This window comes from Tiliqua scincoides, chromosome 2 (genome assembly GCF_035046505.1).
Source record: "Tiliqua scincoides isolate rTilSci1 chromosome 2, rTilSci1.hap2, whole genome shotgun sequence".
In the NCBI taxonomy this organism is placed as follows: Eukaryota; Metazoa; Chordata; class Lepidosauria; order Squamata; family Scincidae; genus Tiliqua; species Tiliqua scincoides.
Window position 1 is genome coordinate 226413745 of NC_089822.1, and position 12505 is coordinate 226426249.

General features: G+C 47.5%; 1 protein-coding gene across 1 annotated transcript in view; it reads left to right on the forward strand.

Moving 5' to 3' along the window:
- Window positions 1–10667, forward strand: part of C2H3orf20 (chromosome 2 C3orf20 homolog) — a 66999-nt gene extending 56332 nt beyond the window's left edge. Inside the window, exons 15-16 of the mRNA XM_066612980.1 lie at window positions 4374–4430; window positions 10477–10667. Of these exons, the coding sequence (XP_066469077.1) occupies window positions 4374–4430; window positions 10477–10624 (205 nt within the window). The 3' untranslated portion in view covers window positions 10625–10667. The remainder of the gene's footprint in view (window positions 1–4373; window positions 4431–10476) is intronic.
- The last annotated feature ends 1838 nt before the right edge of the window (window positions 10668–12505 follow it).

Genomic DNA, 12505 nt, shown 5'->3' on the forward strand with positions numbered 1-12505 from the left:
TCACCTAGGAAGTGTCATAGCTGAGTGAGGATTTGAAGCTGGAGCTTCCAAGCCTAGGTCCAGCTCTCAAACCACTACACTATCCTGGCTCTCAGTATGTGGCTTTCCCATAGCTTTCTTTTTTTACAATGAGAAAGTTAATTCACGGGGACAAACTACCTGATTAATATAATGTGTAATTTGGCCCTTTGTCTCTCAAGTGCTGGGCCTCAGGTGGGCCCTGTGTGAAAGCGAGCAGCACAATTTCCAAACTGGAGGAATCCAAAGAACAGCCTATCTGCTGCTGTGCCAACTCCACTAAAAAAAAAAAATTAAAACCACAGGACCAACTCTGCTTCGTAAGGCCATCTCATATAGTGCCAGAAATCATCTGCCTCTATATATGCAGAACCTAACTTAGCTAAGCATTTGTAGAACTAGCCTTTGCAAAATACATTTTCTTTTTTCATACCAAGCCCTCGGGTCACAGGAGTGAATTACTTGGCTGACCCCCACCCCCGGGAATTTGACTGGTTCTTATCTAAACCTATTGTAAACTAAATCTTCGGTAGACTTTGTGCAGGGATAAGAAAAAAGAAATTAATGGTGTCGCTTTAGATCAAGATGCAATCCTTCTTCCTTCATTCGGGAGACAACTTGCTACCACCAGAGCACAGGCTCAAAGGAAAACAAGAGCCACAGCTATAATCTTTCTCCTTTTGTGTTGGGGTGAATACAGTTGTGTATAAAAATTCTGCTGTGTTATCAGCATGGGGTCTGAGTGTGTGTGTGTGTGTGTGTGTGTCTACCTTTGCAAAGTCCTAAAGTGCAGAGAGTTGACTGGAGTGTTACCAACATCTTCCTTGAATCTGCGCTGCCAGATTTAGTACAGGACAAGACTGTTAGGCATAGAAGGGAACCTTTTAGCCAGTGCATTTTTGCCAGGAGTGCTGTACTATGCTGAGTGGTAGCTTGAGTAGCACTGAGATGTCAGCTCCTGTACAGCTTCTAGGGTCAAACTATATGAAATCTTAATTGTTTTATTCTCTTTCTATCTTTTTTTTTTTTTTTTTAAATGTGACCACAGAGTCCTGCAATCCAGATCAGTACCATGATCTGGGAAAATGGGCTGAGCCCTTTCTTCCCATGCTGTGATCCTGATGAGAATCACTCCAAAATCTCCCTTCCACTTGCTATTTGCCCTTCGAGTTGCCGTTGGCACCAAGGATAACTTTCCTGCTGGGGCAAATAGCAGCACTGAGGGGAAATTTCATTGGGACCAAGGTGCTGCCATCAGTGGAGGGGCTTCTGCACTGGCAGGGCTAGCATTATGCTGGTGTACATAGCAGTATGTCTCTGTGTCTTGGGGCTAGATTGGGCTTTCAGACTTTCTTCCTCACCAGCAGCTAGCTAGACAAAATAGAGTCACCAGCTGTATTTAAATGGCATTTCATCCGTTTCTCCCTGTGCTGAGAGTTTGAGGGGTGTTCTGCTTCCACAGTTTTGCAAAGCATCCCCATCAGCCTTTATTAAGCACTGTACCTTCAACCCAAGGTCAAGAGCAGATGCCTTTTTGGTGGGCTGTTTTGCAGAATATATTCCTATGATTGATCTGCACCCACCTCAAGGTAAGAGAGAAGCTAGCTAGTGTCCACTACACATGGTTGCATAGAGACCATGGAGGAAGAGGACAGGTTGCTTACCTGTAACTAAAATTCTTTTGAGTGGTCATCTGTGCAGACAGCCAACCCAACTAACTATCCCCTGTGCAGGTCTGGCTTCAAGTTTTATCTTGCAATTTGACTTGGGAGGTGGTTCTCAAAAGAACTGAGGAACTGAACATTCTTCCCGCCCTCACCATGCGCATGGTGTTTCCTCATTCAAGAGTAGGAGCCAAATGCTCAGCAATGTTCTAGAAGCTTCTAGAATTCTGCAGGTCAGCTATGCACACCTGCAGAATTCTACTACATGTGTTTACACAATGACTGCTTGAAGAAGTACTGTAGTAAAGAAGCAACCTGTCCTCCTGACTCCTCCCAGCCCAATGTTGTGTGTACCTGACTGTCCCCTGTTCCCATCCATCACCAGCTAATCAGTGCGTGCAGCTGTGCAGACAGTTGCTTTCCTGCATATTGTGTTAACTGAACACCCAAATTAACAAATAATTAAGTGAACAAGCCATAGCTTGCCAGCTATAAAGCTAATGTGTTTCTCTGAAGACCTTCATAGGAAATAACTGGTGTGTGCAGAGGCATGTCTGACTCATTGTGGATTTTGCTCCTTTTCCCTTTTAAAAGTGCCTTGTTCCAGCCTGAAGGAATGTTTAGATGGCAATCTTAGTGGAATTAATGGAACAAAATGCAGAATCCTAGTCACAGAATGTTTCCAAGCATGAAAACCTTCTCAGGTTTTATCTGACACATCTCACAGACTGGAGTTGACTAATAATCCTAAGAGGATCTGCTAAGAGAATCTTCTTAAGATCCTCTTAGTGGACCCTCTTAGGATGATTAGTCAACTCCAGTCCATGAGATGTGTCGAACTTCTCAATTCTTTCATTAGAATGGAAGGCCCCCAATTGTTTTCCCTTTTATCTGTGACTCTAAATTGGTTTGAGCTAGGACTGGCTTTGGATGTATTCCTTGTCTTTGTTTCCTTGACAATGGCTTTTCTCAGTTAAGTACAGCAAATGCTCAACTGGCCTGCTCAGTCTGAATCCATGCCAGTAATGTATTGAATTGAGCCAGGTGCATAAGAATTCCGCCCCCCCCCCCTCCCGATTTGTGCAATCCCAGGCAGGCAGCCAAAGCAGGTTTCTTGGACCCCTGGTGGCTAACTGTATTTGGCTAGTGCGCTGTGTTTAGCTTAATGAATCACAGGTGGTGCAAGCTTCTACTTAGTAATGGTAAATACAAGGAAGAAGTTTTATTAAGTGGCAGTAATCAAATCACATTTATATGAAATGTGATTTTGACTTTTATAGCATTTTAAAATACTGTAGCTTCTGTTTCAGTTTTCCCAGCTTCATTTGGTGCACCAGCTGTGATCTTTCCCAAATTGTTCAGACCTGATCACATCACTGTGACATCATGACTCAGTTACTGCAACACACTGTGTATAGGGCCACCTTTGACTTCACAACTAGTGCAGAATGTGGTGTCCTGTGTGGTGATGGGGGTGACGTTGTTTGAATCTGCTAGACCTCTTTTTTCCATCCATACTGGCTTCCAATTAGTTTCCAAGTACAATTCAAATTGCTGGTTTGGAATTTTAAAGCCCTTCGTGGCTTAGGGCCAAGACTATCTTCTTCCATATGAGATGACCTGCCCCAAAGAAATTTGAGAGGCCCCTCTGCAGGCTATGGGGCTTGCAACCAGGCCTCCTCTACAGTGGCACCTCAATTATGAACTTTGTCCCTAACGAATTACAAATGCAATTCTCCCTGTTGACCTTCAGGCAGAGGCTGAAGACCTTTTTATTTTGGTTTGTTTTCTTAAAAACGTAGGTTTTTTTTTTTGCTGCTTCTGTGGTTTATTATTTTATTGTATTTTATATTGGTTTATTGTATTTTAAATTCTTGATGTTAGGTGCTTTGGTTCTTTATTTTGTAAAAAAGAAAAATGGGGAATAAATGTATTAAAGCAAATAAATAAACCATGGATTTTCAAATAACCGCTGACAATGTATAAAACCTGAAACCTTTACCTTCATCCCCAAACGTTTGTATATATTGGTCTCGAGGTAACTTGAGCAGAAGGATGGGGAAACTACTTTCCCAGCAGGAATCCTGCACTGATTGCAGGTGAGCAGCTATCTACAACATTGATTTAGGATAAAATAGAAACTATAACGATCAATTAAAATCAGGTCCAGTGAGACTCCATCATGCCTGAAGCAGCACACTTTCTGCTGCCAGGAGGACACGCATGCAGTTCCCACAATGTGGAGTCATGCTACCTCTGTGCTATCTTTAGACTGCAATCGGATGCAAGGCAGACGAGGAAGCTGCCAGCTGCCAGCACCTCGTTCACTTGCATTACACCCCTTGTAGGGTCTCAGAGGGACAGATCAGGAACTCAGACTTTAAAAGTGAAGGAGGCTCCTGGCTGCTTCTTTGATCATGTTGTGCCCCTGGCAAAGCCACCAAGGGGTGAATTGGGGAGCTCCTGATATGCCCCTTGCAATCAAGGCTTGCAAAGGGTAAAGGGGGAGTAACAGAGACACTAGAGTAGTCACTCTCTTGGCTGGGGTTGGGGCACTCAGTTCCACTGCCAGAACTTACTGCTTCAGCCTACCTCATGGGTTGGCCAGGTCTGATTAAAATATATGAAATGGGTGGCACAAAATATCAAGACATGATCATTAACATGGATATTTTGTTCATTTCTCCCTAGCCCCACTCCAACTACTGACTCTTCGAAGAAGCCAGGCGTCCCTACCGAAGAAGAAAGGTTTGTGTTCTTAAGCAGTGGAGTTTGAGAATTTGCAAATAATCCACACCCTCCCTCTTCCTAGGCAGTGTCAGTATAATAACACCTATTTGTAGGGATTGAGTTTCAGATGATCTGAGAGCAGGGCTGACCCAAGATATTCTGGTCTCTCAGGCTGTGCCCTTTACCAGATTATATATTAGCCTCTGCTCCTCCTGCTCCCTAGATTAGATTGGAAGAACATGATGGAGTAAAACAGGAAATGTGCAGGGGAGGGAAATGGTGGGTCACTCTCCTCTTCTCCATCCTTCCTCTCTCACTCCATCTCCCTTTTTCCTTTTCCCAACCAGAGAGTGGGAGGAGGAGGAGCAGCAGAGACAAGTGGGTGGGCAGAGGTGGACATCCTTATTCTCCTCCATACATCCTCTTCCACCCCATTTTCCTTTTCCAGTCCAGAGAGTGGGGGGAGGAGGAGCAGCAGAGACAAGTGGGTGGACAGAGGTGTATGAGGTGCCAACCTCAGTTAGCCTTATGGATGGGTTGGTCCTGACTAAGAGGCAAGGAGGGGCCAGACTGAGAGGGGAAGACCCAATTTACCCTTACCTATTCCTCTAGCTCTGTCGCTCTATGGTTTGAAATAGAGTGGCAGAATGGGGGCAGAACCAAAAAAGCTGAGGGACGTTTGCCCCACCTCCCCTTCTCCAGATGTACTTGCTTCAACATGCTCTGCCATGCTTTCAAAGGAAGGAGGAAGAAGCAGGTAAGTGGGGAGGACAGGAGTGAGGTAGCAGCAGCAAATCGGAAGGGGGACTGCACTAGTGCTGGTGGTGGTGGTGCTGCTGCCACCTTTGTTACTGCTGCAGCTGTCATTGTCGCCTTCTCTTTCTCCCTGTCCATGATGAGTGAGGAGGAGGAGAGAAAGAGAAGGCAAGGGGGGCAGCAGCAGCAGCCCTCTTAGCCTGCCTGCCATCTCCATGAGTGAAGAGGAGAAGGTGGCAGCAGGTTGATTAAGAGGACTGCTGCTGCTACCCTGCCTCTTCTACACTTGCAGCAGAAAAGGTGGTGGGTGGACTGAGGTGGCTGCTGCCACCATCATTGTTGCCTCTGTTCTGCTGAAGTGAAGGAATGGGAGGAAGCAGAGGAGGTGGGATGCATACTTCCCCCCCAGGTGGAGGAGGCAGGGGGCACACCCTCTCATGGGAGCGTGGCAGTAGCAGGGGGGTGACGTCAGACATAATTTCCCCTTGGTCTGGTCCTGGCATAACATTAACAAAAAGAAATCACCTTTTGCCAGGTGCTGGTGGATTATGATAAGAGGAAGTAGTCCATGATGATTTATTGTTTATGAGTGCGGAAAACAAATATGACTACTGTATAGCAGTTGTGATGACTGCAGTTACCATGTGAAAAACATAATATGTGTGAACTAACCCTTAGTTAATTGCTCACCTCCAGAGAAGTTCTTACACTGTGGGCTGTGTGCTTTTTTTGCCTATCACATATAATTACTTGCTCTGGGGGAACTGATACACCAACCCAGGATGTGGGTATAAGCAATTTGCCAACTAACGTCCCAAGTTAATTGCCTTGTTTCCCCTACTAAACCATACATGGTTATGTTTGGATGATGAACTGTTTGTTGCTGGGAGACGGTTAGCAGCTTAAGGGCCCAATCCTATCCAACTTTCCAGCTCCAGTGTAGTGACAATGCAGCCCCTTGGTAAGGGAACAAATGTTCCCATACCTTGAGAAGGCCCCGGTGACTGCCCCTCCACCACAGGATGCAGTTCACACCCCACTGGCACAACTGCACTAGCACTGGAAAATTGGATAGGATTGGGCCCTCAGTTGTCAGCTTGTCAGGAGCATGTTAATTGTGTTTAGGTTGTGTTAATTTTATTCCCTGTAGTGGTTTTACTTTAATGTCCTCTTTACTTGATAATGGGAGAAGGTGGTTGAGATGCTGCAGAGAATAATCCTAGATGACAGAATAGGAGTGTATGTAAGAGGCCTTCTGTGTGTCTAATTTTTGTGGTGCAATTTCCACCCACAAGTCATTTTACCCTGAGATGTGTATGCAGAACACTGCAATCAATTATGGGTTCATGGAAAGCCAGTATGGTGCACCAGACAGGATGCTGAAATGAGGAGACCCAGGGTCTAATTTCTGCATAGCTCTCACTGGGTGACTTTGGCCAGTCACTATCTCTTGGCATCAAATGTGGCAAACTTGCAACATGAACTTCTTTTAAACAAACTGCCCAGATGTCACCATTCTGTGTACCTTGCAGAGAGTTTTTGGTGATATAAGGAAGGAGCTCCTTGGAACAAGGCAAAATATTTTATATGGTCCATAATACTGAACTAGACAGATCAACAGTCTTGACCCAGTGTGAGGCACCTTCCCACCTGCTGCCAGTAAAGGCTAAACTCAGCTTTAACTATGTGGTTGTTATTATTATTATTATTATTATTATTATTATTATTATTATTATTATTATTATTATTATTATTATTATTAATAACAACAATAATAATAACAATAACAATAGTATTTATATACCGCTTTTCAACTAAAAGTTCACAAAGCGGTTTACAGAGAAAAATCAAATAACTAAATGGCTCCCTGTCCCAAAAGGGCTCACAATCTAAAAAGATGCAAATGAATACCAGCAGACAGCCACTAGAACAGGCACTGCTGGGGTGAGGTGGGCCAGTTACTCTCCCCCTGCTAAAAAAAGGAGCACCCACTTGAAAAAGTGCCTCTTACCCAGTGGTGGGATTCAGCCGGTTCGCGCCTATTCTGTAGAACCGTTTCTTATTGTACTTCTTGGTTCTGCGAACCGTTTGTTAAAGTGCGCCGGCTGCACTGCTCACAGGGGCTGGAGTGGCCAGCGGCAGCTGCGCACCATGTGGCCTCGTGCAGGTGCCCGATTGCCGCAGCTGAGCGCCTGGCGCCGGGGAGCGCGTGCCTTGACAGGTCCCTGTGAGAGCCTCGCTGCACCTGCCCACGGCGCAGGCTCCAGAGCACCTCTCAAGCCCAGCCCCGCCCCGCCTGCCAGCCTGTAGGGCTGTTGGCGGGCGCCAGCTCTGCAGCGTGCGCGAGCTGTTGACGGGCTTGAGCTGGACGGGGCACACACACACACACACAACATACAGCATGGCTGCTCCTGAGCCCCCTCCGAAGCGCCACCCTCTCCATTCGCTCTCCAGCCTGCTGCTCCGGCAGCTGCTCACCCCTGGCAGAGGTGGGTCTCTCGGCTCCCCCTGGGCTGGGGCAGCCCCGCGGGATGCTGCGCCCCCCCGGCCGGCTCCGCCCCGCGCCACCCAAGGCTGCTGCCGCGCGCCCCTGCGCCTCCCACGCTGCACTCCTCGCAGAGGCGCCTGCAGCCTGTGCGGGGTCCGGCTGGAGGCAGCCACGGTTCCCCCCACCCCAGAGGGACCCCCGCGAGCAGCGCTGGGACCCACTGGGGGGTCCCAGTGCTGGGAGGGAGGCAGGCAGGCAGAGCGCGCGGGCTGGCTGGCTGGCCGGCCGGCCGGTGGAGGTGGGCAAAGGAAGTGGCTCTGGGGGTGTCTGGGGGGGCTGCTGAGGGGGGAAGGGGAGGGCTGGGAGCGGGAGAGGCAAACTTCCCACCAGTGCATCTTCTCAGGCTTCTTCCCAGGGAGAAGTGAGAGCCCCAGCTTAGGCATACCTACTCAGAAGTAAGCCCCCTTATAGTCAGTGGGGCTTACTCCCAGGTAAGTGTAGACAGGATTGCAGCCTGAGATGCACACCATCGGGGTCAGCACGCACACAGCTGCCCAGGGGAGGATACTATGGGGTGAAAAGCCCCATTGGCTAGAATGGGACTGACTTCTGAGGAGACTGGCATAGGCTGGGGCTGTGAGGCTACCAATCCTGTCCACACTTCCCTGGGAGTAAGCCCCATTGAGTAGAATGGGACTGACTTCTGAAACCCTCTGGCGAAGGGGAGCCCTGCCTGCTCCCTCAGGGGACTGCGGCTTCCCCCACTCTGCTCTGCTTTGCATTGCCCGCCTGGCCGGCTCCTCTCCTAGGAGATGGAGGAGGGGAAGCCACGGCAGTTGGGAAGGGCGGGCGCCTCACAGGGGCAGCTGCCTTCCTCCTCCTCACTAGGGCAACTGGCTGAGGAGAGGAGCAGAGTCCCTACTTGTTGCTACTTCTTCTGCAGTAAGCAGGTAGCAGCACCCCGCAGGCTCTTCTTGGGCTTCCTCCCCCACCCCTGCTCCTGTCAGCTCTTGGGGTGGGCTCCATTAGCCCCATTTAAGCCCCCCCCCATTGATTTGCAGAAGGGCTGAGCAGTGGGAGGGAGACTGCTTCTTGTGCCTCACTCTAGGTGACTGACCCACCCACACACACACCACCCAGTCCTGTTACTATTGCAGGCATCTTCCTTCTCCAGCAATAGCTGTGGGGGAGAGTTTTGTTAATGAAATGCAGAAGGGGATTGGCTCCTTTGAGCATCCTTGAATTATACTCAGAGTTGCCTCAGGGTGTTAATTATATTTTTATGCATCTGGTGGTAGGCACAGTATTTTTCCTCATTTTTTTAAATCTGGGGTGTCCCTTGATCTATGGTTAAAGGGGCATTTGTATTCTGATTTTAACTATATAGACAACATGTGAAGCAAACTCAGATTAACCATGTGAGTAGCGTCATGCCTCTTTACAGCATAATAACTTATACAGATGAAGTTGGTTTCATCTCATGGAGTCCTCAGGAGTTCGGTTCATGCTAACTGGAGGAGAATGTTTTGAGTAGTTACACCATTTCTGCCCAATGTTGCATATTTGCAGCAGGGAACAAATGTGTACACCTGTAGGCTGGGCAAAAATGAGTTAATTAATATTGTATCTGCAGTGAAATGTATGAGGGTGAAACTATCATATTTACACTCGTACATTGTTTGTCAACCAGTGGTATGGGTACCACCAGTGGTATTTGAGTGGTACTTTCTGGTGGTACTTGTTGGACCTCCTGATATCGACTGCCTGGCAGCGAGACCAGTGACTAGGACACTGTTTCTCAACCAATTGTGCAGGTACCTGGAGTGGTACTTTCTGGTGGTACTTGTGACTCCCCTTCCCACAAGCAGCCCTGACCCCATGAAGCCCTGACCCTCTCTCCCATGCAACCCTGACCCCGTGAAGCCCTGACCCCCCTCCCCACAAGTAGCCCTGACCCCCTCTCCCATGCAACCCTGACCCCCCTTCCCACAAGCAGCCCTGACCCCCATGCAGCCCTGACCCTCCTTCCCACAAGCAGCCTTGACCCCCTCTGCCATGCAACCCTGACCCCCCCTCCCCTAAACAGCCCTGACCCAAGCAGGCCTGACCCTGTCCCATGTGCACCCATGGGTGTCTGGATAATTGATGAGAATACTGGGGGGGGGGGCTACTGGACACCTGATGGGGGATACTGGGGGGACTGGACATTGTCATTAGGACATAGAACCTGTTGTTAATTTATTTGAATCCCACTACTGCTCTTACCCAATTAGCAGGGGTTTAGCCCTTGTACTCTTGTTTCCCCAATTCTGCGAAATTGCAGTTGGTGGGGCAAACTTAATAGGACTACAGCAGGGAGAGTTTTAATACTTTGCACTCATGGCAGTCCCTCTCTGGATGAAGTGGTTGAATGGAGAATGAATTGACATGTGAAATACACAGAGTTCTGTCTGTATGTTTGTTTGCTTTTTTGTCAATTCTTGTGACTAATGTTTTGTTCCAGTGCTCTTTCATCAGTTTGTGGCAGTTTACAATGAAGTCTTCTTGCAGTGATGGGATAAACCCATGACGATTAGTTGGCTTCACAGCATCCTGTACATAACACTGTCAGCTTTCTGAATCTGTAGTCTTAACATGGAAACCAGAGTTCACACACTTATCAAAAAGGTGGTGGTGGGCCACTTACTACATGTGAAATTGCCTCCTATAACCCAAGATTTGCAGGGTTTTCAATTTGTGTAGTGGCTTATTTGGTCTTGCTGTACAGTCTACAAAACAAACAACTCCCCTCATTTTTTCCTTCTGTATTATTTCCATTAGGGCCCAGGAGTCTGCGCGCAATGGAGAGACTCCTCCTGTGGAGATAAAAAAGGAAGAGGAGGAGTTTGTGGTGGTGGTGCAGGAGCCAGAGGTGGGGAAGAAAGCAAAGCGTGTCACCAGTGGAAAAAAAGGCAAAAGAAAATCATGAAAGGATCTTTATACATTATGCACATGTATACACATGCATATATTTAATGCACACCCAAATGTAGATACAGGTGAAACAAACCTCATTTTATTCGTTATAAAGCAAAACCCAAAAGACATTGGTCTTGTTATGGACAGCCTTGATTTCTTTCCATACAGAAGGTCATCAGGAAATTGGAAATCAGAAAATGAGCCAGTGCAGTACTTCTGAGAAGTCACATGCATGAAATGTTTGGCTTACCAATGTTCAAGGCGTCAAACCTTTGCAGTGGAAGCAAGGGATGTGATTGAAGTGACTGGGAATGTGCTAGAAGTACTGTATAGGAAGGAGGCAGACTCCTCAAGATTTGCAATGTAGGGAAGGGGAAAAGGTGCACATGAGAATGGGTCGAAAGAAGAAACATGGAAGAGCGTGGAAGTTGGGCTAGAAAGGAAGTGACCCTCTTGGTCCCTGTATCAAATGAGGAGCAGAATGAGGTGCATCAGAATGAGGTTCACTGTGGGGCTGGGGGACCAGCTGAAGCTTGCACTCTAATGCACACCTACCTGTGAGTAAGCCCCATTGAAGAGGACTCAGGTGTTCCCTCATAACAGATGTAGATGGTGGGGAGGGGGTGTCTGGAAGCACCTTAGCACACACTATGACTATGAACGCCTTGCTTGTTTAACAGGGATGGTTTTCTGATGCTGCTGTATTATCTATTATATTAAAAGTGGTGCGTTATTAAGTGGCTGGAGACTTTTTGGCATGCAAGAGCTTCTGAGGAGGCCTGAGGCAAAACAAAGAAATGGAAGGCCCAGCCTTATGTAATTTTCCAGCACTGATGCAGCTGCAAATGCAGCCCTGAGGTAAGGCAGCACAGACAAAATAGCCAGCACAGACTTGAATAGCCCCATTACAGGGCCTGTGCCCTTAACTGGGGGAAGGGGACAAATGTGTCCTTCCCCCAAGGAGGTGCTCATAGGATGCTGCGGCAGCCATTTTGGCACAGCTAATCCTCTGGGTGCCAGGCAGCTCAGGATTGTGCTGTGACTTAGGTTGGGTGGTTTTAAAGAGGTTCGTGTAGAACAGGGGTGGGCAAACTTTCATCTTTAGGGATCCTGGACCTTTAACAATTGTGTAGGAGAGAGAAAGCTGTGAGATGACAAGCTGCACCTGCTGAAATTCCCTATTATATACAATTGTTCAAGGTCGAGGATCCCTAAAGTTGGAAGTTTGCCTACCCTTGATGTAGAAAAATATGATTTTACTTCCTTTTTGGTCACTTTAGATAAGTATTGTGCAGGCATGGGAAGCAAAAGTTGGTGGGTGGGTGTACACCCTGAGGTAAGTAAAGTTAGTGGATAAACCAGTACCACTTGTCAGATGCTTGCTGGCTTTGCAAGGCTGGCTGGTGAGCTCTCTGGTTTGGATTTGCAAAGGCAACCTCATGTGCTCACCAATCTGGGGAAGCCTGTGCTGCTCAGCTGGCTTGACCTTTGGGGTTGACAGAGATAAGCTTGACATATCACCAGATAGATTGTGGCTTGGAATCAGGGTGATCTCATGAACAAGTCTGGGGAAAATACGGTCTCTCACCATTTCCCCACTGGTAGGTGCCCACATGTGGAGGAGGAGTTTTTAGTAGTCTCCCTGCTGCAGGTGTTAAGAATTAACAATTAATAAAGTGGCCCAATTTAAATCCAAGCCTTCGTCTCGCATGTCTTTTGGGGGGGATGCACAGACAATCCACCTTAACTCCATATAAACACAATCCCATCTAATTTATCTCACAGAAACTTCAGTTTGATTTGAGTGTTGCACTCTTAACATGACATTGAGCATATGAAGAAAAGACAGGTTTGTTAAACAAAATAAAATTGAAATGCAACATAAACTTGC